Source organism: Carya illinoinensis, chromosome 6 (genome assembly GCF_018687715.1).
Source record: "Carya illinoinensis cultivar Pawnee chromosome 6, C.illinoinensisPawnee_v1, whole genome shotgun sequence".
Taxonomy (NCBI): domain Eukaryota; kingdom Viridiplantae; phylum Streptophyta; class Magnoliopsida; order Fagales; family Juglandaceae; genus Carya; species Carya illinoinensis.
Window position 1 is genome coordinate 32,867,905 of NC_056757.1, and position 24,647 is coordinate 32,892,551.

At 37.4% G+C, this 24,647-nt stretch overlaps 3 protein-coding genes across 9 annotated transcripts; all 3 read right to left on the bottom strand.

Annotated features, from left to right (window-relative positions):
• Positions 1 to 111: 111 nt before the first annotated feature.
• Positions 112 to 5,655, bottom strand: LOC122313866 (chromatin remodeling protein SHL-like). 3 transcript variants are annotated; one of them, XM_043129147.1, is made up of 5 exons: positions 5,484 to 5,655; positions 5,012 to 5,357; positions 3,166 to 3,234; positions 930 to 1,065; positions 112 to 570 (listed from the first exon to the last, which is right to left on the bottom strand). In XM_043129147.1, exons 1-5 carry the CDS (start codon positions 5,554 to 5,556, stop codon positions 553 to 555), a joined length of 642 nt encoding a protein of 213 aa, XP_042985081.1. In that variant the 5' UTR covers positions 5,557 to 5,655; the 3' UTR covers positions 112 to 552. The 3 variants fall into 3 exon arrangements, with proteins under 3 accessions (XP_042985081.1, XP_042985080.1, XP_042985082.1); XM_043129146.1 differs by having other exon boundaries at positions 112 to 521; positions 5,484 to 5,653; XM_043129148.1 differs by having other exon boundaries at positions 112 to 521; positions 5,012 to 5,411; positions 5,484 to 5,636.
• Positions 5,656 to 7,904: 2,249 nt separating this feature from the next.
• On the bottom strand, positions 7,905 to 14,884 carry LOC122313169 (beta-galactosidase 3-like). 2 transcript variants are annotated; one of them, XM_043127938.1, is made up of 19 exons: positions 14,348 to 14,884; positions 14,133 to 14,228; positions 13,891 to 14,003; positions 13,722 to 13,788; positions 13,473 to 13,565; positions 13,122 to 13,265; positions 12,658 to 12,746; positions 12,476 to 12,581; positions 11,359 to 11,446; positions 11,094 to 11,212; positions 10,795 to 10,959; positions 10,277 to 10,455; positions 10,075 to 10,184; positions 9,741 to 9,850; positions 9,496 to 9,606; positions 9,300 to 9,413; positions 8,966 to 9,168; positions 8,531 to 8,867; positions 7,905 to 8,400 (listed from the first exon to the last, which is right to left on the bottom strand). In XM_043127938.1, the coding sequence occupies exons 1-19, from the start codon at positions 14,513 to 14,515 to the stop codon at positions 8,260 to 8,262; spliced, it is 2,553 nt and encodes an 850-aa protein (XP_042983872.1). In that variant the 5' UTR covers positions 14,516 to 14,884; the 3' UTR covers positions 7,905 to 8,259. The 2 variants fall into 2 exon arrangements, with proteins under 2 accessions (XP_042983872.1, XP_042983873.1); XM_043127939.1 differs by lacking the exons at positions 13,722 to 13,788; positions 14,133 to 14,228; positions 14,348 to 14,884 and having other exon boundaries at positions 13,891 to 14,002.
• A 1,200-nt stretch (positions 14,885 to 16,084) lies between these two features.
• Positions 16,085 to 24,627, bottom strand: LOC122313168 (RNA-binding protein 28). Of its 4 annotated transcripts, none has more exons than XM_043127937.1 (18): positions 24,447 to 24,627; positions 23,771 to 23,831; positions 23,280 to 23,316; positions 22,797 to 22,927; positions 22,617 to 22,661; positions 22,354 to 22,432; positions 22,127 to 22,260; positions 21,715 to 21,854; positions 21,226 to 21,276; positions 21,064 to 21,146; positions 20,927 to 20,981; positions 20,720 to 20,834; positions 18,845 to 19,394; positions 18,547 to 18,760; positions 18,330 to 18,400; positions 17,692 to 17,860; positions 17,464 to 17,593; positions 16,085 to 17,231 (listed from the first exon to the last, which is right to left on the bottom strand). In XM_043127937.1, the coding sequence occupies exons 1-18, from the start codon at positions 24,555 to 24,557 to the stop codon at positions 16,525 to 16,527; spliced, it is 2,883 nt and encodes a 960-aa protein (XP_042983871.1). In that variant the 5' UTR covers positions 24,558 to 24,627; the 3' UTR covers positions 16,085 to 16,524. The 4 variants fall into 4 exon arrangements, with proteins under 4 accessions (XP_042983871.1, XP_042983870.1, XP_042983868.1 ...); XM_043127936.1 differs by having other exon boundaries at positions 18,845 to 19,379; positions 22,575 to 22,661; positions 24,447 to 24,626; XM_043127934.1 differs by having other exon boundaries at positions 18,845 to 19,388; positions 22,575 to 22,661; positions 24,447 to 24,626.
• Between the last annotated feature and the right edge of the window lie 20 nt (positions 24,628 to 24,647).

The window sequence follows — 24,647 nt, forward strand, 5'->3', positions numbered from 1 at the left end:
TCCCTGCGCTTTTTTCAGTCCTAGCCTAGCTGTAGTGCACATGTGATGCGTGCGCCCAAACAACATTAAAAAAGAAATAATAATAATTATAGTGGCAGGTGGAACGGGTCAGGTTCAAAGTCAATATCTGTTATGCAAAACACATTTTATACAACGGGAAGTATCTATTGCTCTGGAAATGAGATCTATACACGTTCCTAATTCTTCTCTCTTTTTTTTGGGGGGAGAGTAAGGAATACACATTCCTGATTCTAAGAACAAAGAACTGGAGAGTGTGTATTACAAGATTACAGATGAACAAACACATCCTCCTCGACCTTTAAGATTAAAAAAAAGGGTGATTTCCCCCTTAAAACAAATAGGCATGACAAAAGGTTTTCAAACCATTTCCCCTCTCCCATCAACCTCATAAATACTACAGCGTTTAATGCAGATACAGCCTCCGTGTTTGCCTGAAGCCATTATAACTCCTAACCATACGTTTCTCTAATATGTCACCTACGGCGTCGTTTTGTCTCCACCTGAAACATCATAATTGCACATGAACATTGATCATACAGCTGCAAGCTCCTGCACAGTGTGATAATATCCTATCAATTTGTTACTTTTTGTCTTTTTTTTCCACCCTTTCTTTTTATTTTATTTTTATTTCGTAGTCTCCCCTTAAATGTAGAGCTTTAAAGTTCATGTGGTAGCATAACCCCAATTAAAAAGACGAATAATAACCCTTGCTTAGTACCATGAACAGTATACCCTTCCTGATGAAAGTGACATCCGTACATGTTTTCAAGAATTTCCACTGTAAGATACTTCTTCTAACTGATGGTTATATCAATATGTTAACATATCCAACATCTGAACTTGGACATGCACATTTTGAGTCTGCATATAACTAACACGGGAGTGAAACTAAATGCTGTAATACTTACCTTTGTATCCAAGAGTCTGGAAGCAGTATGAGAATTCTGCAACTTCTTCTGACCTTCAGCGGAACAATTTTCGCACAAGAAATGATCAAGTATTTTGGCGTCCTCCGCAGTCATGTTTATACAAACAGGGTGAAACCTGAATAAAAAGTAATGGTCTGCTTTTAAGAGGCACATGAATTTGACAACTTAAGCTCTTGTAACCAGGCTCAAGCAAATAGCTTGAAACTTCAAACCAGTCAGGTTCATAGCACATTTGTGGTTATCACTCTCGCTAGGTCAATACATATCAAAGCCACTACATTTAATCATTTGCACACATATCATAAAGCATTTATCTTTAAGACTCTCTACATTTTTTTACCAGTATCTTTAAAACTCTTACATTCATAGTGGCTCACACACATCAGCCCTTGTGTACAAGGTTTTGCACTTGTCCTACAGCCTGTGCACAAAGGGCACCACATCATGATGGATGTGAACATCCAGGTGGACCACGCCTTCTCAATGTCATTCATTGTGGCTTGCACATCCCCTCATAGAATTGGTACCAAGCATCATTATATTGCCAAATGAATACATTTATAAGCACCCATTCCTCCATCATCATGCTTCCATTCAATAATACTCTATTACAGAACATCTGCATAGATGTATCTTTCTAGTCATAGTTGTTGGAGCATAGAAACATGACCATTCATTACTAGTACTTTAAAACAGAACTGTACTATATTGATTCCATCAACCATTGCAAGACATAGAAGCCCTAAATTGGAAACACCAAGAACTACATGAAAGGAGCAGATAACTCCTCTTTGCAAGGCTCCATCAGAGACATGCAGTTCGTTTGAAGTTAACATAGTCTCTAAAAGAAAACTACAAAAAACTGGATAGACTGTGATTTATATTTAATAATGAGTAATTTCAAGTACTGCTTTTCATCACATTCTCACTCTTTGGCAAGTTGTCAGACACTTGAATTAGTTTCATATCCTGAACACAGAATGGCGAATCACAGTACACAAGCCTATGAAAATTAAGAATAAAAGAATAAAAACTACATCAAGCGTGATGCGCCTTATGGTAACCAATGCTGGAGATTCGTTTCACACCGTAAGGCTGAATGCGTATAGAAACTAGAAGTCCTTGACCTCTGGCTCTAAATGAGTAGGAAGGAGAAACAGCGAAGTGAATGCTGAGCAAATTGTAGGACTGAGTGAAACGGAACCGGGGTTAGTAAAGATAGTTTACCTCCCCTGCCCACAAATTACAAAGGGAGGTGTGCTTTCGTAGCAACCATTCCATTTGGTCTAGCTAAGTCAAAAGAGATATGGAGTCCGAAGGGGAGGGGGGTTTTATTCAGGGCTCGAGAGATGGAATAGATAGGGCCCCACAAGTTAAGCCCGATCCTGGTTCCAATGCTGCAGAGACAGGTGTTGCTGATTGAACTAATCTACTTTAGGGATTCACCAAGCAGCCCTACTGTGGTCCGTTTCCTGGCTTCGCTTGTGCGATTTGGACTTCTGATTGGTTCCATCCATCCCCAATCATAATGAATCAAATATGAAGGGATCAGTCAGTCAAGCGGTTCGGGTTCTCAGTTGGTTCTTGTTCACTCAACCCCCTTATAGTTCATTAGTGGGTAGGGTGGTAAACTTAGAGGGCGACTACGGTGGTACGTGGATCGATCATGGCGAGAATGGACTTCTCCGAAAGGATGCTTCTGACTAATAGCATTCAATTTTTTTTTTTTTTATAAGTAAAATGTATTAATATCAATAGGCGTAGCCAAGTACATTGGGTGTATACAAGAGAAAACACCTAGCCCATAATAAAGAGCCCCTAATGAACATCACCCAAGAGGGAGAAACTAGAAACCTATCCAATCTACACCAAGCCCTACTGGGACAAAAGAAGCCTCCCCAAAGCAAAGAAAGTCACTATAACCACCCCAACCCATTGTTTCCCACAAGACTACACTCCACCTGAATGATTCTACGAGGACAGAGGAAGGCTTTATGCCCTCCCTCTAGAAGAACCCGTGTGGGTGTGAGGCAAGAAACCTTTTACTCAATTGTATGGTTCTAGATTTTTCAACATGTATCCAAATTTTTTATATCTAATTTTTATGTTTGGCAATATATTCAATTGCCATAAAATTTGGTATTTGGATATATACTTCAATCACTATATAGGAAAAATCACATATATTGTATAACATTAATAGCATTCAACTTACCAATCACTACAACCTTCACACTGAACCATTAGGTCATCAGGGTTGTAAGGCATCTCACACTTGCAATACCTGACAAAATATAACAAGCAATAAACCATAAGATCTCAAACCAACTGATGAAATAAGACACTTGAATCAACAACTATGAACTCCAAAGATCCCATGTTACAAGAATTATATTGTTATTAATCCAATAAACAAAACAAAAATGCCAAATATGCTGTGGTAAAGATAGAATCATGAAATAAGGGAGCCCCAAGAGTAGATAAAAAAAAAAAACCAATTAACCAATAAATAGTGGCTTATTTTGGATATAAAACATCTTGTGTCATTTGAATTTGGGCAAGCAAAAGGACAGCAGGTACAAGCCCCAATGTCGGGCTCGTCAACTTTTAAAAGAATTTCCATCTGGTATCCATAACTTTAGCTTTCTCATGTCATATCATGTAGGGAAAATCACATCAAGGGAAAGCGAAGGACCATGTAGGTACAATTTATCAACCTCAGCTAGCAAGTATTTTAAATTAGTGAATGCAACTGAAATATTGAAATACAAGTTCCAATATTTCATAGTTTGAGGATGGAGGGAAGAAATTTTGCTGCGAATGAGTAACAGAAGGATACAAAATACCAAATTGTGTTCAAATTTATCTCCAACTAGTACCAACTAAAGTGCAACTCAGTAAAAGATTTTAAAATTTAAGTAACATGTAATTTCTACATAAAGGAAAGACAGTTATGTAAACTTTATCGCATCAAAATCACAATCTAACTAAAAACAACTAATGTGCCACCGGTACTATATGCACCACTGGTATGCTGGTGCATACCATGCACCACTGGTATGCTACAACGTTTTTCCATTGATTCTTATACTAAATGAAAAGCTGCAAATGGATTATGCTACCAAAAGTAGAAGATTGAAATAAGAATCTTCATTAGTCAAATGGCACATCAAACTGGAGTACTCAGACTGCAAAATCAATCTACAACCTACTTGACATACCTGCTGCTACCACAAATTCCTCAACTATAATACGACTTGACAACGATAGGCTTGATACATACTGCCACTTCGGTTATTTCCAGCAAACAATTATGATGTCTCAATCACTAAGATTTTTCATGTTGCACAAAATTACTTAAGGAGCGTACAGGCAAAGGTGTAATTTTTTGGATGGATCGTAGCCTTGGGTGTAATGTTATGTGCAATGCAGAGGGACCAACTAAAACACCAATCATTTAAGAGATTTTTACTTCTCAGATAAATCACTTATGACATTGCAGCTGGAAGTTCCAATAGTACATCCATGGGAACGGTGGTAGCAAGCTTACAAAGGAGCCAACTAGATGAATGATAAAAAATGTCTCGATTTCATCCTGGGCCCTTTTCTAAACTACCTAAAGGATTTTTTTAACTAACAATCCTGACTCCATATTGTGCTTGTGTACCGCATGAATTGAGTTGGCTCCAAACGGAGCGCTGGGGACAAAAAAAAAACAAAAAAGTCGAAATAAATTCATTGACGCCAAAAGGTTCTATCTCATCAGCCCAAGCCTTTAACAAGTAAATCTTTCATCCGTTGCATTAACTTGGAAACCTTTCCATAGAAAGCTACTGGGATTTGGCATTACGATCCCATACATTTTCAGCAAAAATTCATACACACGTACGTATGTCTAAGTGGAATCATGAATTACTATGGCGAAGATAGGAAACCTTTAAAAAATAAAACAAAAGATAATGATAAAAAGAGTCTCCTACCCTCCTTTTTCAAAAGTAACTCAAACAATAACAATAAACTTTTAAAAAAAGGGGCAAAACCCGAATTATTCGCTTACATACACGGCGACTCTGTCGGGATTGAAAGCTCCGGTGGAGGAATTGTACTCGAAACGACAGAAGAAGTCGTCGTTCCCGACGGCATCGAGCTTGGTGTAGCTCTTGAAGGAGTGGACCGTACACTTGGCCTCAATGGTATCGGCGCTCTGTGCGTCGTAGTGATCAGATAGGAAAACCTCCTTGGAGCCATGGAATTGACGTCGGCCGCCGATGGACTCCTCGGGCCTGTAGTACCATCTGACGTGGACCTTCACGTTGGTCCCACGGCCGTCCGCTTCGATCCGCTCGATCTTCGCCACGTAGGACGGCTTCGAAGGATCCGACGGCCGCATGAGGACGCAGTCCCCGCCTGAAAATACTCGGAGAAGTCAAGTCATGAGATGAGATAGCTCTCTCTCTCTCTCTGAACAGAAAGGTTAAGGCGGTGTTAGTTTTTCGGCAAATTAGAGGAGGAAAGTGTGGGAAAAGCGCTTACCTCGGATGGTTTTGTTGATGTGTTTGACCGTGTAAGACTCAAGTGTTCGTCTCGGAGCCTTTGGTTTGGCCATGGGAGTCCTGAAGAGTACAAAGACATGCACAGGGGCAGAGGGGGAGAGAGAGAGAGAGCGAGAGGGAGCAAAACCATGAAGTTGAAGACTTTTTTATTTTTTATTTTAATATTTTTAACTGCTTTTGAAGGAAGATACGATTTGGTGCATCGCGGGCACATATTAACTGATGGTGTCTCCGGTTTTATCTTCGTCTGCTTTGTATAAAGATTAGACTTCCAGTTGAAGTGGAAGGGTAGATATGAAAATAAATGGATTGCTAGGGGTGGTTCCGTGGTTTGTTGAGGAAGGATCGATGCGAAGCCACGTCAGCGTCGATGCAGATTTGGGCTTTTATCCATCGAGTTTTCTAGTAGAAACTAGAATGTATGTAGAAGCCCTCCGTAGAATCTTACATGTTCTGGTGGGAGCTCCAAGCCTACGTGGATGGTATAAAAATAAAATAAATTATTTTATATCATTAACGTAATTTGAATAATAAAATTTAAAATTTAAATTTTAGTTTTTCAATTAAATAAAAAAAATTATAACAAATAAACATTTGATTAGATATATTCTTTACAGACTTAATTCTTTCAAATAAAATTATTAAATATTTTTGAAAAAAAAAAAATAATATGATTATTAAATATGCTTATCAAATAAAGTAATGCTACGTACAGTCACTTTTGCATATTCCCTGCGCACTCCACTGATATGATTGGCTGGATTAATTTTTTTTTAATATCCAACCAATCATATAACTGGAGTGCACAAAAGAGTGCGTAAAAGTGATTGCACATAGAATTTTTGTATAAAATATATTTACTCATATTTTTTTTTTATTTTTTAAATAATTAAGAAAGTAACTATTAAGAAATTTATATATTTTTTATTTTTTAATGATTAAAAATGTATAAAAAATATTTGTAAAAAAACTCATTTATGCTAATATATATTTAATAAACAGTTACCCTCACATTATCCTATAGAAAAAACAGATCGTCTCGGAATATCCAATGTGAGTGGGGCTCGCTGCGTTTGTTGACCTGTGCCCCCATAACCTTTTTTCGTTTGACTCTTGGGTAACACTTCAAAAAAAATGCTACTTGAAGCTTCAATTATGATGGTCCTAATTATAACGTTATATTTTCAAACAACCAACCTAGCTAGACTCCAACCATATTTGTCTACTCTTATAAATTTGTATTTTTTCTTTATTTTTTTTAATTTGTATCTTTTGTTCATAATATTGATTGTTTCTATTGTGCAGATTTGGGTATAAATTAAAAATACAATAATTTTAGAAAAATAATACTTACAGTCATCGGTGTACAAGTATCGTATAATTATTTTGAAAAAAATAAATAAATACGAAATTTATATAAAAAAAAATTAACTTTTTAATAATGAACAATATTCTTTCTCAAAACTATTTCACGGTACTTTTATATTTCACGACTGTATATAGTATTACTCATCATTTTAAGAAGCAATATATAATTTTTTCAAGAATATGATACTTAAGTTATTGGTCTTGTGTGTATTAATTCTAAAAATGAAATTGATCCTTTCTCATTCTCTCTCTCCTTGAGCCTATTTGGGGCAGCTGGTCCTCCCCTATCCTATCCCACTTCTCCTCCAACTTAAGCTGCCTACCATATGTGCTCCTTTATTTTCCTTTTTGCTTTATTTAAGTTTGTGTTTCTCCTCTCATTTTTAGAGCAAATCTATTGTTAGCCACTTGGTGCGGCTGCCAATGCCTTCTTCTCTACATCCTCCACCAGTATGCCTCTGCTCATCCTCCATGTTCTTGGCTTTTGATCCACATGTGTTGCCATCAAGCACATTAGATCTTCGTTTTTATGCTACTCTTTGCTTTGTAAAGAGCTAATTCCGGCTCAAAACCAATGCCCCTTTGTCAAACCGCATTGTAATTGTAGCAAATGTGTCTTTTGCTCCACACAGCCAGTATAGGGTTGGAACCACCTCATTAGCCCACATTCCCTTCCTCTAAATTACCTTTTGGTATCTTGAATTATATCATGCTATGAGAGATTTATTAATGGGTTTTAATTTTCTAAAAATTTCGATTTCAATTGAATCCAGATTTTGAAGGAATAGACCTTTCAACCCTAGCCAGTGCTGTGCATTATTCCACTAGTTGTTTCTTACAAGCTAGGTTTAGAGCAGCATGCCCGTGCCTTCTTGAGTCATTGCTTGCTTCATAGCTTGGTCCTTGAATCAGAATTCTATGTAATCGCTTACGTCAGAAGAAATGAGGACCCCATCAAAGTCCATTGCCATCATAGAAAACGACAACTCATTAGCTGTACTATCTCTGATTTCAGCCCCACTTTAGACTTTGGTACATTAAATAAGGGATACCTTCTCAATTGGTTTTAAGAAAAGCACAGTGCTACTTTCTATGAGATTCCTTTTGATCATGAGGGAAGGAGGACTCTGTCACAACACCATGAAGGATCAATCAATAATGGCCTGCCTTAGGCCTTGCCATTGAGAAGTTCTTTTTTTTTTTTTTTTTTTTAAAGAGTATGGAAGCTCCTACAGCTTCAGGAAGTTGCTTGCATTTGCGTTGCATACAAATTTTAGCACTTCACAAATCTAACCAGAACCGGGTTTTCCAATGCAGATTGAAATGAATATAACTGTTCCAATTATAGTATGAAGTTGGGATTCCTTTTCTTTTTCTTCTCAAACCCCTTAATTGGGTGCGGCAATTGTGGCATCTGCGGGGGCACAAACAGCTTCTACCAATAATTTTTTTGATATTTTTGGACATGGGTCTGCACCAAAATTGCTGCTTGATACGGTCACCATGCATTTCTGCTTTCCTACGCATTTCTGGAATCAAGAACAGAATATAAGTGAGTTCTAGATTGAACATGAATCTGGATTGGGTTTAAATGGTATTAAATTGAATTTGAATGCTCAAGAAATGTGGACTGAAGAAATTAAACAGCAGGCCGAGTACCTTCTCAAAGACAGCTAGAGAGCTTGGAGCATGACAGGTCCCATGCTGGAAACTACCACAAGTCCCAGATGGAGTTCCAAAACTTGCAAATTTAATTGCAGAAATGAACTGCCCGCCTGCACAATGTAGGCTAACCTTTGGCATGTCTAGACCTTCAGATTTGCCATCTCTCTCAATATGCCAGCCGTTAATGTTTGAGTGATCCCCGGATACCTTGGCACAGATACTTGTAACTGATCTTTTTACAAGTGCAATTTTAGAGGGATCTCCGCCTATTTCCTCAAATACTACCAACATATTTTTAGTTGGCTTCAACCATGACCGAGGAACATGGTACCTAAACACATGATAGTAGATGGAAATGAGCTAGCAATATACCATCATTTAAACTTCACTTTTATCTTGTTCGTGGAGGAGGTTTGAGAAAGTCCGTACCATTTTTGAGTTGGTTGACCACAACCAAATTGGCACTTTGTAGGCCGGAATGTGTCGGAATAACTGCAACCACTGCAATTACCATTAGCATAGAGATTCCAATATCTACCCATGCTCTCCCCATTGATCCACACTTGGCCCTTCCCCATACTACTCATGTCCAAAGCCAAGGCCTCCTCTCCTTCCGGTGCATCAAAATGGGTCTGCAGGTTCAAATGTCAATTTAGACTTGTTGAGGTTTTGAATAAATTTAAGAACAAGCCTACCCCCATAAAAAGCATAAAAAAGAAACAAAAAAGGATTATATCAAAGACTCCTTTTGATGTTCCCATACCTTATACCATGTCAGAGGCTGTTGTTTCTCTGCCACTAAGGATCCTTGCATCCAATCAACTGATGATATAGAGTTAGGAGAACATAAATTCATGGCTTCTCCTTTAAGCCCAACCTGTACAAAGATACACCTGTGAGGTAGATATTCATCAAAGAATTGCAAGTCCTCAAAATATGCAGAAGTGAGATGCTTAGACCTTGTATGACCATTTATGCCAGGACAAATCCCTATTTCCCTGGTCTATCCCATGTATGACAACTGGTCCAAGGATTCCTGTGTTCCTCGTCTCAAAGTGTGGACCATTGTTCTTCAACACCAACAGGACCAAAAAGAAAGGATCAGTTGAAGAAATACTAGGACAAGCAATATAATAACCTGTTGAAGTATTAACCGGTACTAATCTATCAAAGTCATAATAAAAGTGAGGATTGAAGTATTAACTGGCAATCCAACAGCTATACTGAGTAGTGAAATTTTGTTTTTTCCAGATTTCAGGTCAACATTCCCTGTAAAAGTAAATCTCAAGCTCTTCCGAGTCCCAAAAGCTGTGCCTATCATTAGTCAAACACAATGCTTTAGTAATCATTAACATGATATAACAGTTGAACCTCTCTCTCTCTCTCTCTCTCTCTCTCTCTCTCTCTCTCTCTCTCTCTCTCTCTCTCTCTCTCTCTCTCTCTCTCTCTCTCTCTTCCCCCTTTTTTTTCATGGAGTAACAAAGTTCAATCCAGTTGTATTTTCTGGCTTTCTGAAATCAATAAATTCGATGATGTACCTGAAAATTTCCCATTAGTGAAGACATGCATAACATGGCCAGTTGAATGCACAGTGAGAGTTGGATGTTGGCCTTGATGCAGGAATGGTTCTGATGAACTAATATGAACACTGGAGACAATTTTTAATGGTAAAAATGTTATGAATGTGTATAGATATTTAACATTAGAATGAAAAAGAAATTTAAGAAGGATCCCATTCACCTGGTTGTGTACCAGAGATAGTCGCTAGCATCTCTAGTGACATTCAACTGCTCCAAGAGACCAATGACACTAATTGTTGAATCATCATCGGCCAGGGATATGTCTTCATTAAATGTATCCCATGGAGAAAAATCAACATTTGTAGCCAACATTTGCACTTGGGATGTCTGAACTCCAACCTGAAAAGGTTGAGGTTGTGCATCTCAGCATGCATGATAAACTTCAATAGGATGGAAATAAAAACACTGACAAAAATATCTTAGCACATTTGAACAGGCCTGAATTTGTTTGCAGTGAAAATTAATGTTGGGAAAATGAATTGAGATTGTTGGATAAATCATGTTTCATCATGGTGGTAATGATCTGCATATTTTACAGTTAGTTTTGGCTATATTATGTATATGGATAGAGTATACCGTATGTACCTATAGTCAAATTTTCAGGCTTCACACAGAACGTCAAGAGAATATAGCAAAAACCAAGATGAATCCAGTGGTTCCGATAGTCAATTCACTTACTTTGGCGGTGTTGAAGACAACATTTTCACAATCAGGAAGGATGCTTATGGACCAGGGTGGTAGGTTGTAGTGCTTGTTATTGAAAGTCAGTCTTGCAACTGACTTAGAATTGTAATTTGAGAGAAAAGCTGCACAGCCTTCTGACTTGGAAGAGAATACATGTGCCTGGGAAATGTTAATACTAAGTCAATCTGATTTAGATATAAGGAAAAGAAAAAGAAAAAGGAAATTAATTTGACACTATCCTATAACCAGAAGCGGTAATTTCCCAAACCCTTTGGATAGAGGATATGACAAACCTTTTCATAATTTCCCAAGGATGTGATAGTAGGGTCAGCATTAAGCAAAGCTCGCTCACATGACTTGATAGCCATATGGAGTTCCTTCAGATGGCCATACTTGGGCTCCCTTATCAAGCCTATCACATTAGTATGGTTAAACTATTAGTTACAATCTGACAAACTGACTAATTCCCTGATTATGTAAAAATAAAAAATAAAAAATGAAATCTGAGAGTTTATAAATTGAGTTTCCTTTAGTATTATACTGGCACAGGTTTCTCACCATATTCATCAATTGGAGCATCATAGTCATAGCTGGTTGTAATGAAAGGGCCACCAGCAGTTCTTCCGAAGTTTGTTCCTCCATGGTACTGCCAAACACAATATGAATATCACGTAAATCATTTCCAAATGCACATTGTCGTTATTTATAGATGTAATGCATAACTGGAATGGATCAGATCCTAGAACACATAAATTCTGGAAGACTTCTTACATGAGATAATGTTAATTTACTAGCAGATGAGGACAGTGAAAGTAAGAACATTAAGAACTAAAGAATTGCCATTACAAATCATGATCTTAGACTTCGTAGTGAAAAATTAACATTAAGAACATTAATTGGGAAATGAGAATAAAAGGTAAAGTGAAAAACGAAATCAATCACACATGAACATAAGATTTACGTGGTTCAATAACGTGTCTACAAAGTTACAGAGGATTTTATTATCTTGAAAGTCGAATACATTGTGCAGCAATACAATGAGCGGCTGTACAGGATAGTACAATGAGTAATGGTAGATACAGCCCTAGAGTGTGCAAGACTCGCATACTCTATTTGAAACAAGTGGATAAATCTAGGAATCATATGAAAAAAATTATTTTTTTAATAGTAGACCCTACTTTTTTCAAATGGAGTGCATGGGAATTGCACACACTAGGACTAAAAATATCATTTCTCATGGTACAAAATATATATATGGCGAAACCCTAATTAGGGTAATTAGCGTTTAAACCCGAATTAGGGTTCAGGTCAGGCTGTATTCAGAGCTAAAACCAGGTCAAAATCCACAGACCCCCTTATTGAAAATCTACCAAAAAACTGTAACGAATCCTTATCGGATCAAGTCATGAAATTGGACAGCCACAAAGATAAACCAGGCTCCACACAAACGAGCTCAACGGTAGAATATAGGCTAGATATGATGTTTTCTGGGAAATTAAAAGAGAATCTGCCAAGATCTTTCCACCAGCTTGTCATTCAAAGTATTCAGTTTTCGGACCCCAAAATATAAATCATCTCCCCTTTATTACATGGTAATTAATGAGAATAATATTGAAACATTTTTGCATACCATTAAGAGGTGCTGAATGCCGTGTAATTATGAAGAGTGACTAACCATGTAATAATTTACAAAGGAGCCTCCCTTCTGAATGAACCGAGCAACTGCAAATGCCAAGTCTTCAACAGGTCGATGGTGAATGGGGCCACCAAACTCTGTAAACCTTAAAAAGGAGATTCAAGATTAAATGACATGTCTTAGAGAAGTGATTCGGAAGTGGTGGTGGATGTAAACCTTACCAGCCAGTCCAGGTCTCAGTCCATAGTGTGGGTTTGTAAGGTTTATTTGGGGAGAAATAGTCACAATAGAAACCATTGCACGTGTTTATCTGTCATCAAGATTTAGAGAAAGATGGACTTGAACTTTTCACGTCTAAAGCTGAAGAGAGAGGCTCACTCTCCCATTTTTCTCACAAATAGAATTTCATCAGCTTTTGGTAGCTTGCCATGGAGTTTCATCGTACGCTAATTGTGTTTACAGGTAAGAAAAAGCTTATTTGCCAGTGCAAAAATTAGCTAGAATTCACACATAATTGAACTATTAGTTGTGTTTATAGCAAAATATTAACATTGATAGAATGCAAGAGAACAAAAAAGTGACAAGAAAGACCCTCCAGCATAAGTTTTAGCATATAAGAAGAAACCATGGTTGGAGCTTGTATACGTTTCATGTTTAAGAAGCGTAATTTTCAATTTTCATTTACCATTGGGTCAGGGGCATCATCTTCCTTGCACATTACCCATGGGACCCCAGTATCCATTCCAGCAGCCATCTTTGCAGCCCAGGTCATGTATGCATGGCCGGCAGTTCCAAATGCCTTGCTTACAGGCTCATATTCATTCTCAATCTGCACACAGAAAATAAGTGCAAAGATATATAAGTAAATCATTAAAATTAACATAACGAAGTTGCACAATGTAGTCGTTCTTTACCTCTTACTAGAGCTGATTCAACTGATTGTTTTATTTCTTTTAACTTTGCTTTGTAATACACAGGAAAATTTACTAACAGAGACTATTGCACGATGCAGGAGTGGATTTTCCCAAAACGATACCTGAGAGAGGATGATGGGACCACCTTGAGACGCGAACAGATTTTCATCCTTCATCATTGTAACAATTTTCTGGGTAAATTTTTGCATTGCCAGCTGTAATACAGGGAAATGTAAGATACTCGTAGTAAAAGTTAGTGGTTATCGAGTTTTAGATGCCAACATTTTCTGTACAGACTTTCACATGTGCAGTTCATCAATCACCTGTTTTTATTTCACACACACACACACTGAGAAGAGAGAGAGAGAGACCTTGAAAGGCTCATTATCTGTTCTAAAGTTAATGCCTGGAACAAACTTCAACCAAACAGGAAACCCCCTAATAAAAAATAAAAATAAAACACAAAGACAAAAGGTGATGAAATAATTGAATTTGAAGAACAGCAACGCCTCGTCACCCAAAGAAGGAAGTTTTTGTTACCCAAAATTCCACTCTGCACAAACATAAGGTCCAATGCGAAGATGCACGTATAGCCCAGCTTTCTGAATCGTCTTGATAAACCGAACCAAATCAAATCTCCCCTCAAAATTATACTGAACCCCCGAGAAAAAGAAACAAAAAACCATAACTCATCAGTTAATGTCGACCAGAAAGTATAAGAAACGAAGCTGAAAACAGAGGGAAAGAGAGCACGAGCGAGAAAATGAGTAAAACCGAAGTACCTTGCCAGGAGAAGGTTCATGAACATTCCAAAACACATAGGTATCTATAGCATCCAAGCCACCATCTTTGGCTTTCTGTATCAGACTTTCCCACATCTGCATTATATGCAAATTGTTTGTTATGAAAAAAGTATAAGCAAAACTTCACACATCAACCACATTTTCCTTGATAAATGTGGGGAAGGAATTTGGATAAAGTTTTGTAAATTAAATACCTCAGGGGTGCTTCTGGGGTAGTGTATAGAGCCAGAAAAGAGAATTTTCCTCTGCCCATTAATGACGAGTGACTTCCTATCATAGGTGACACTGCACTGAGCCAGCTGAAGACTCAGAAACAAAACCATACAGAGCAAAAACCACTTGGAAGCTGAGCTAGCCTCCATTTTCTCACCAGACTCTCTCTCACGCACACAGAGTCTAAGGAAAAGTGTGAAATGCGGGAAGAAGCGGTTGTTATATGGTCACCACCCCGCAACAAACAAAGAGTCCATTTCTCTGAACCCTTTTGCTGTCTTGTATATACTGATATACAGCTATAAGCAGCTCAAAAAGGTGGCATTCACAATCTGTGTGAGCGAGAGAGAGAGGTTTATGAGTGTGGGAAGCACGAGATTATAATGTGGTCACCACTCAGCAGAAAAACCAGTCTATTTGTCTCGAATCTGTCGTTACTGCATATACTGACACGATGACATTTGGCTCAAAAGAATAACCATTCACAATTAACAGGGCCCCAAATCAAGAGAGAGAAACACACCATACCCACTATCCTTGCACCTGATTCACTACAGTGGCATAGTGATAATGTAACGGAATGGAATGTACGTGACACAACTGCACTGTGGTCCTGCTTTATGGCCGAAGCCTTAATAATTTTCATACTGGCTTCATGCATGAATTTGATTTCTCCCTTGATACCAAATATTTTTTTTGGACCTCTCTGTCTCTGTCTTACATGAAATTCAGACAACAAAATAAAACACCAATGACATGGGAAAGCAAACAATATGTCTATGGTTAATATCATAATATTATCTTACAACATTATAGTAAACGTGAGATGGATGCATCCAAAGTGTATAAGCAAATATTTCTATATTGCAGTATATATTTTGTCGCAACAACATTGATTACTAACCCCAAAAAGCGTTGGAAATAAAGTAATTTACTCCAAAAAGCATAGATCTTATGCATCAACTGTTAAAGCGGCTACTTTTTGTGCTTAAAGTATCTATATCTAGTGCTGATATCTATGTAGAATAGGTAATGAAACAAAGGGGATTCAGTCAGCTCTATAATAGAGTCAAAATGATTGGTCCTATGGAAAATGAAGGAAACATAGGATGCCTCGTCGGCTGCTGTTTTCGAAAAAGAATCTCTTTTTGAAAACTTGGTCTCTCTTTTATGACCCTCATAACGACCCATGTGGGGGGGAGACATGCCCACAAAACTCAGAAGCCCCAAGCTTCTTGAACTTTTTTTTTTTTCCTTCATATCTATTTCTTTGGAGTTTTCGCTGCTTACAAATTTAAAACGTTAATATTTTTGTTATCATTACGAGATTCCTTTAACAATGTGTTAAGAGGTATAAAAAAAACGAAGGAATTTACCAGTAGATTTTTTGCATGTGTGAGAATTACACTTGTTGAACCATGTGTACGCCGTGAATTCCGCGACCGTTGTGTTGGACATTTTCAAGCAAAAGAACCTTAATTAATACTGGCGCACGAGAATCTCTGATGGCTTAAGACATTTTTTTTCTTTCCTGATAAGAAGGCTTAGACAAATTGATCGTCTTCAACTTGTTGAATATTAAATATTTTTGCATGCTAAAGTCGTGGCACTATTAAACATGCCATTAGCTGGAACGTACAAATCTTTGCGTCTATAAGTTGTAGCACATATTATATCACACGCAGTTATCTACGGAGGAAACTTTTAATGCAAGAAAATATCATAAATTGGCACTAAAACCAACATGGAATTTCTATTATCTTAATTCATGTAACATCACTAATAATTTATCACATCAGCAGCAAGTATAGAAGAAAAGACAAAGCAAAATAAATAGTAGTGTTGCTGGGAAGGAGATGACAATTTTTTCCACAAGTGCATATAAGTTTCCTTGGGGGAAAGCATGAAATTGGAGTATTTTCATTCCTTTTCGGTTCCTTGTGCAAGTCGATTAATTCCATCCATCCATCCATCCATCCCCCGTGTTAAATCTTAAATATGTTTATATGCCATTGGCCGTCAATACAACAGATCGCAGGATCCCACAACTCAAAGTTCGCCTAGTTTGTCAAGACAACAGACAAAATTCAGTGCAACTGCATCCAAACTTGTATATGGAAATACCTCCTCATCACAGACTTCTGCAAAACGTGGACAGTCATGATTGGAACCATTTTCTAAGCTGTCTGGAACCTTGCTTTTCCCCATCAGTTTTCTCATCACTCTGCCGTGAGAACTTGGATCTGTATTGCTCAATCAGCATGTCAAGCTTATCTGCAGCGTCTTGCCCCACGGGGTCTTTTCTCTTTTTCGGCCTTTTTCCTCTTCTCAGATCTCTCTCTTCCTTCGGGTTTTCTCTTTGGTTCCGCAGCTCCCTCTTTTTTGGTTGTACATCTGCTTCCATGGAAGTTTTTAATTTGCTGGCATCACTGGCTATCGTTTTGCCCCCGAGTGATCTTCCATTATCAGGATTCCTGCCATCTGGGTGATTCTTTGACTTCCATTTGGAGCCTTCTGGTTTTCCTTTAGGATAAACATCTTTCTCCTTCGCACCAGCCAGATTGCTTTTTTGCTTCTTACTAGCTCTGTGCCCTTCAGCGGCTGCTTGGTCAGGTGTGCTCTTCTCCACTATCTCGGATAAAGAATCCTTCGCCGATCCATCATCACCTCTGGATTTCCTTTTTTTGGACTTCTTTATGTCTGGCTGTGAAGCTGGTGTGCGAGTCTCATGACTCTTCTGCACATATTTTCGGTCATTGTGGGCACTGTGCTGGTTAGCCTGTATCTTAGCTTTCCGTTGATTCAACGTCTGAACATTATCAAGAGCAAACTCCACAATTGGGCGATGTTCAGGACCAAAAGTATCTATAAGTAACCAAAAAATTGTATTAAATTAGAATATAATGGGATCAACTCATTCTAGTGAACAACCTCAAAAGCATAAAACGTTAGTTCAATTTACAGAAGTACACCACCCACAAAATGACAGTCGGTCATAATATAAAAGGAAGAAATATTTCTGGTGTAATGAACTTGCCACCGATCATAATATCATAGGAGAGAACAAGGGTAGTAACTTATTAACAAAATATGTTACCAGGGTTGTTGTTAAGAACCCTCAGGGCCACAAGTGCATGTTGATGCTCCGCAAACTCAACAAAAGCAACTCCACGTGAGTGATGTTTGGTATCGACCTTTCCTTTCTTTATGTCCTCCAAGAACTTTATCTGCATGTGCAATATGAAAGACGAGAAAATTTCATGAACATATATGCACAAAGTTATATATACACGCTAAAAACTCCGAAGTTACAGGTTTAGCTAACCTGTTTAATCACTGGTTTTTGCTTCGTAGCTCGTGAGGTAACTGCATCAATGCAAAGCTTCTTAAGTCCTTTTTCAGTCATTGACTTTGGTAAATTGTATATAACAAGTCTAGTCCTCGAAACATGAAAATTTGGGGATTCAAGCTTGGTCATCTTTTTGCTCTCCAACCTGCAGTAGACCCAAAAGAAGAGATTAAAAAAAAACTGTTGAGAAGGAATGCAGAATTTTACAAATGCAACACATATCTCAGCATTTGATTTTTCAAAAGCTTTATCAACATCTTGTTGCCAGCCATAAAAATTACAAGACCACCAATGTCTTCTGAGGAATTCTCAAGGGTCTTCTCCAGAGAGTCACTGGTTTCTTTTTTAACTTAAAATTGAATAAATAAGCATAAAAATTAGAGAGAGTGCAATATGCAAAAATCAGATAATTTCTTTTTTATTCGATGTTCTAGATCGCACATGTATGCCACAATGACAAACAAGAGCATCATCCAAACTTCATATATAATTGGGAAATATTTGTGCACCATGCACAGCCACAGGTAAGAACTGCTTCTCATCTTGCATTCACCACATGAAAGATCCAGTTCATCATTGAGAAGAATAAGCTGCATCATTTATGAAATACTTACGTTTGGCGTTTAGACATATCACTAGCTGAAACCCCTTCCGCAGCTGGAGTTCCGTCAAGAATAAGACCTTCCTATTAAAATATTCAAAAGAAGAAAAGAAGAAAAAGAAAGTCAATTAAATTTGAGACAAATACTAAAAATATAACATTGCAGATGTGCAAACACAAAATAAACTAGGAATTACAATGAACTGGGAAGTGGAATTAACTAAACCAACCTTTGCCAGGTAAAGATAGCGTGGGTCATGAACCTCATTTTTGGCCTTCTCCAATTCCTTATCATGAGCTGATTTTTTATCCAATGCCTTCAAAACAGTCAATTGCCTACCCTTTAGACAAATCCCCAGACCAGAGCCAACATTTGCAGCAGTAACTGCAGCACTGGCTGCTTCTGTCGTTTTAAACTTGAGAAAACCTGTTCCTCTTGGACGCCTACCACAAGCACATGGAGATTAAAACAGACTCCAGTAGCAAATGAAGTACATAAGCATGCTGAGTTTTAAAAAAAATGCATACTTGGTGACTTGATGGAGCACTGGTACAAAGGATTGCACTTCCCCAAATCCAGAAAACCGCTGTTTAACCTCTTCATTATTGAGATCAAAAGGAAGGTTATTGATAAATATTGTTCTCTGTAAATCATCTTCTCCTTCTGTCTGTTTCAGTCTTGATGGCTCGACTTTGCTGGAGCTTCCTGGGTTAGTGACACCTGATACTTCTGCAGACTCAGCAGATAAATTATTTGGTGCACCAATGGTGTCAACAAAATTCAGCTCCTCATTTCTCTTGGGCAGCATCGAAACATCAACCTGAGAGGGAAGAGTTACTTTGGTAGAGGATGTAATCAAATTTTTCAGAACCTTTCTTGCAATGTCTGTTTCCTCATCAAAATCAACTTCAGTAGGAATGTCTTCTTGCCCTGTTGTATTGAAGTCATCTGACGCACTATCATTGCTATGAGGGTGCTTGGATTTTTGGTCAATATCCTCCGCATCACCCTCTAAATCCACACTGCTATTGTCATCTTCATCGTCTCTTCCATCTTGTTTTCCTGTGAAATCTATGGCTATGCTTCATTAAGATGTAGAATTATGATCTTCTAATTCAATTATTTAAGAAATTAAAGATAAATGATTCACACCAAAAAGGATGTAGACAGCATATATGGTTTTCGAAAAATATATAGAATGCAGCTTATTTCCCATACCATATATCTGCATTACAAAGCTTATTTCCTATTATAAGGTTTTAAATAGACATGGTAATAAAACATACCCCGGGAAATGCATTTGGAAAGCTAAAGTGCCCAGTAAAGTTGCATTTTTCTGCTGGTTGGTGTCGTTGGAGAAAGTTTTAACTACTGATAATTTGAGGAAAAGGGATTTATATGTGATGGATTGGTGCTTCATGTGTAAAAAAGATGGTGAATCTGTTAACCACCTGTTTCTTCATTGCGAGATGGTGACTGTTTTGTGGAATGAGTTATTCGCAAGGGTAGGCATTGCTTGAGTGATGCCTTTTCATGTGGTGGATTTCTTGGCTAGTTGGGAAGGTGCTGCAGATTGTGGAGGCAATAAAGCTGAGTGGAGGATGATTCATTCATGTTTGTTTTGGTGTTTATGGCTTGAGAGAAACGGGAGGTGCTTCGAAGATTGTAAACGCACTATGGGGGAATTGAGAGATTTTTTCTTTAGCACTTTAAATTTTTGGGTGAACAATCTAGTGAGGGATATGAATATTTGTAATGCTGTTCTTTAATTTAGTTTTGCTTTAGTTTGTATTTAGGTGCATTCTCTTGTACACTTCTTATGTACTTGGGCTATGCCTATTTACTCGGAATAAAATTTCTTATTACCTATCAAAAAATAAAAAGAATATGAAGCCAAAAGGTTTGCATTTTGTACAAAGGTGACCACCCCCCCCCCCCCCCCCCAAAAAAAAAAACAACCAAAAAAAAAAGTCATTGCCCGTACGCAGAAACATCATAACATTAAAACATGCCTAAATAATTGCTTCAAACCGTATCTGGCTACAAACCACCTATTAATATCAAATTTAAATAGCCCAGAAAATAAACAAGTGCGTGTGTGTGTATCTCACATTGGAATCCCACCAAATGCCTAGCTACAGCACATTGGCCCACCCAACATAATAATTCCCTCAATTCTCCAATCAAGGAAAAAAATATTAACTATCTTTTAATATTCTTATTACTATTCCATATGTTTGACTAATTAAAAAAATATTCTTATATATATATATATATATATTTTGATGAGTAATATTCTTATAATTATGCAAAAAAGGAGATGGATTTAACTCCTTAATACAGACCAAGAACTGAAAGTAACACAAAGCTATTAACCATAAAGAGAGCAGAATTTTAATTACCATCTTCTGAAGCAAGAACAGCATCAGCACCACTGTTATATACTTTCTTCGGAATGGCCCAATCAACAGCTATAGGTCTTTTCATAAACTTTTGCCCATTGAATTTTTGAATAGCCTACAAAAAGAAAGAAAAAAGGGTAAAATATACAAATAAAAGATTTCCAAGGCTTCACTACTCATTATATATATATATAAATAACCCCACACCTTTTCTGCATCCTGTTTGCATGTGAATTTGACAAAAGCAAAACCTTTAGACAATCTGCATGGGGAAAAAATGTATTAAGAGAAAAGAATGATTTTTCATCAATAGATGAAGTAACTTTGGATATTGAGGTGTCTACCCTGTGTCAGGATTATGTGGGATAAATACATCCCAAACAAATCCCACCAGCGAAAGCATATCTTTTATCTCATCCACTTTGGCCTACATTGAGGTTTAGAGACTTGGTTGTCAAGACCCTCATAACAGGGGAAGAAAAGATGAAAATTTAATTAGATCAAACCTTAAAAGGAAGATTTCTAACGATAAGTTTCCATTTCCGAGTCTTGGAACCCTAGCAATAAACCCACAGGATATTAAAATTCCCCTGCAATAGACAGTTAGATACAAAGAATAAAAGTAAACTGACAATAATGGTATAAATGAGAACAATGCCATTGCCATCAAGACATGCTGGACTCATCCTATAAATATCTATTTGAACCATGGCTGAAAAGAGATAGCTAATGATGATAAATGACATCAACTAGAACATAAATTTCTTCTTTTTAAGTAAAAAAATTTATTTGTACTAATAGAAAAATAGGCAAAGCCCAAGTACACAGAACGTATACAAGAGGGAATACCTAGTTAGGAAGAAGAAATAGATACATCAAAGCCTAAAATATAAATGAATTGAATTACTTTAATCGGTCAGCAGAATGCCAAAAGTTTCATTTGGATAATCTAAGCAACACCAAAACTGTAATCAGCCATCTTGCGTATGTTTTACCTCCCCACCCAGTTGACGTGCCCAGACAATTCCCCCTTTTATCTGTTTTCGGTGCATCATTGCAACTGAAGCATGTGCTGACTTAACACTAGTATAAAGTACAGCTGAAGCATCCATTTTGCATCCATCTTGAACGAGACCTGGAGAAATGTCACGTGTTTTGGCCAATTCAACATCCTAAACAGAACGCATTCAATGCTCAATTAATATATCCTGACTCTCCCACTTATAAAAATATATATCCTGACTCTCCCACTTATAAAAATATATATCCTGACCCTCCCACTGATAAAAATATATATATCCCGACCCTCCTACTCAATAAAAAAATATATAACCCCCCCCCCCCCCCCCCCCCCCCCCCCCACCCCCCACGTTCCAAAATGCTAGATAGGCAAAAAATTATCCATACCATGCTGGTCAAGATCTTCTTTAGGAAGAGGATACGTTACAGAACAAACAGAGCCAATCTCCTTGGCTTGTTTATGAACCTCTTCTGCCATATCAGCATCAAGAAGACCCCCAAATATGACAGTCCTAGCAACCCTTCATGACATAAAAAATATATTATATCATGGAAAAAGTTTTTGAACAAGGTAAGGGGAAAAATTAGCCAAGATGGGGAACAAGATCAAGTACTTCTGCTTTTCTGAACTAGCCCCTTTATCAGCAGGAGCACTAGAAATTGTAGTTTCTGTTCCAGCTTCCACCGGTTTCTCTGCATTTTTGTTCAAAAGCATCAATTATAGATATCAGATTAAATGATAGTAAAAAATTTAAATGATTATTAAATATAACACCAAAATTGTATGCCAAAAATGTTAACCGAAAAATTAGATAAATGAAAACAAGGACATAACCATCGGTAAATGAAGCAGGCTTTTCCGCCACAGAAGCACTACCAGCCTTGTCATTCTTCAACTTGGCAATTTCATTTGACTGAACCACTGATTTAAGAATTAAAAATATAAAAGAAAATTTTTAGCAATAATGCGTAGGTTTTGCATTCATTTGAGTTAAGCAGATTAAGAAACAAGAGCATGGTATGTTTAAAATCCGAATCTAAAGCAGGTCATATCAACCTTGATCTGCCTTTGATCTTCTTTGTTCAAGGGAAGCACGACGCTTAGCAGGCTTGACGGCAATTTTACGACCTCCAACTGATGAACCATTCTTCAGCTCAATAGCACGGTTTGCATCTTCTGCAACAGCACTGCAAATAAATGTATAATACATGCTAAAGGTAAAAGGGTTCAAGGCTTAAATAAAATATAAATAATTAAAAAATGCTTCAAATAAATGAAAAAATGCGGGCAAACATAATATTAAAATTTCTGCATGACATCACATCAAGTTCTTGCATAGAAAGACATCGAGCCCACATATAAGTTTGCCACAACTAGCTTCTCAGTGTAGAAAAAAACAATAAGGAATGTCATAAAACTTATTAATCCCTTCTTAATTTTAATTCAAAACATATCTAGTAAGAAAACTACTCTAACTAAAAAAAAAAAAAAAGTGGTAAATGGAAACGTAATGGGGACGAACCACACAGTTTAACTTACAATTGAATGAAACCAAAACCACGGTGCTCAGTTGACCCTGCCAAAATTGGGGGGAAAATGATTAGCATATTTACCAGTGTTTGGTTAAAATTATTGCAAATCCAACTAAGTGACAAACATAATACCCAAAAGAAAATAAATCACAAGATGGATGAATAAAAAGATTGGCACGTCAGTCTCATTTGAAAATATAGAACAGATGACCTCTAAAATTCAATTCAGTTTCCTAAGTAGTCACCTGACGAAAATAACTTCAACAATAAATCACCAACCTACTTAGACTACAAGCTAACAGCATTCTCACAATAGGTGGTACCAAAGTTATTATTCTAGTTAAAATATCGACATTCTGATATATCTATTTAAATGAGAAATAAACAATTAAACAGATACCAATGTGTATTGCATTTTTTCTTTTATTTCCAGCAGTCTGATTTACACTCCCAATATGATAATGCCCACTACTGCTCGGAGAGAAATTTCTTTCTTACCCTTCTGCATAACCATGAAGCATCGCCTGACCGGTCCAACATCGCTGAATGTTTCTTCAAGCTGAAATTAAAGAAGTAACGGAAACAGACACGTTTTACTCAATTACGCAGTAAAGACTTGAATAAACAAAATAAAAAGACACTGGTTGGCTGCAAAGAAAACCGACGGGAGTCATAAAAACATAACAGTTCCTATTTAGCTTCTTTGAGTTGTCCCCTTTTTATAAGCCAAAATCACTCAATAGACCAGGTCAGAAAGTAATAATCCAACCAAGGAGTTCGAGATTAAAAGCGTCATAGATAGAAGCGGCAGCCATGAAGTGGAGAATTTCCATCCTTTGTTCTCTCGTTCGCTTCCTCATGTCATACTTAGGCAATTGGTCTAGTTTGAGTTCTGAAAATGGCTCTCAGAAAAACTACAGATTTCAAATAGTAGCGTAGAAGATAAAGGGGAACCCATTTAGAACGGCGTATACCAGTCTTCTTGTGAACTAATAAAAAACACGTTTTCTCGTTATGCTAAGGTTATAACACTCTAATGTACTGAGCGTTCTGTTAATATGCCCCGGTCTTTGGTTGAGGCCCTTATGTGGAAATGCCCAAACTTATTGTTTTCGTTTCCGTTCTTTTTCTCGGTAACCAAACGAAATGTGAGATGTGAGCGCAGAGCGAATACCTGAGAATTGGTGAAAGAGTAGGGCAGATTGGATACGAACAGAGTGGAAGGGCAGTGTTCACTTTCGGCTCTGCTTTCGCCTCCCTTTTCCGTTTTCTTCCTCTTTCCCATCCCCTCTTAGTTTGGCGGAGACAGACTGCAAAAACCTGCTTCTTTTTCAACGTCACTGCGTACAAGTACGTGGGGTTTTGTGATTTTAGG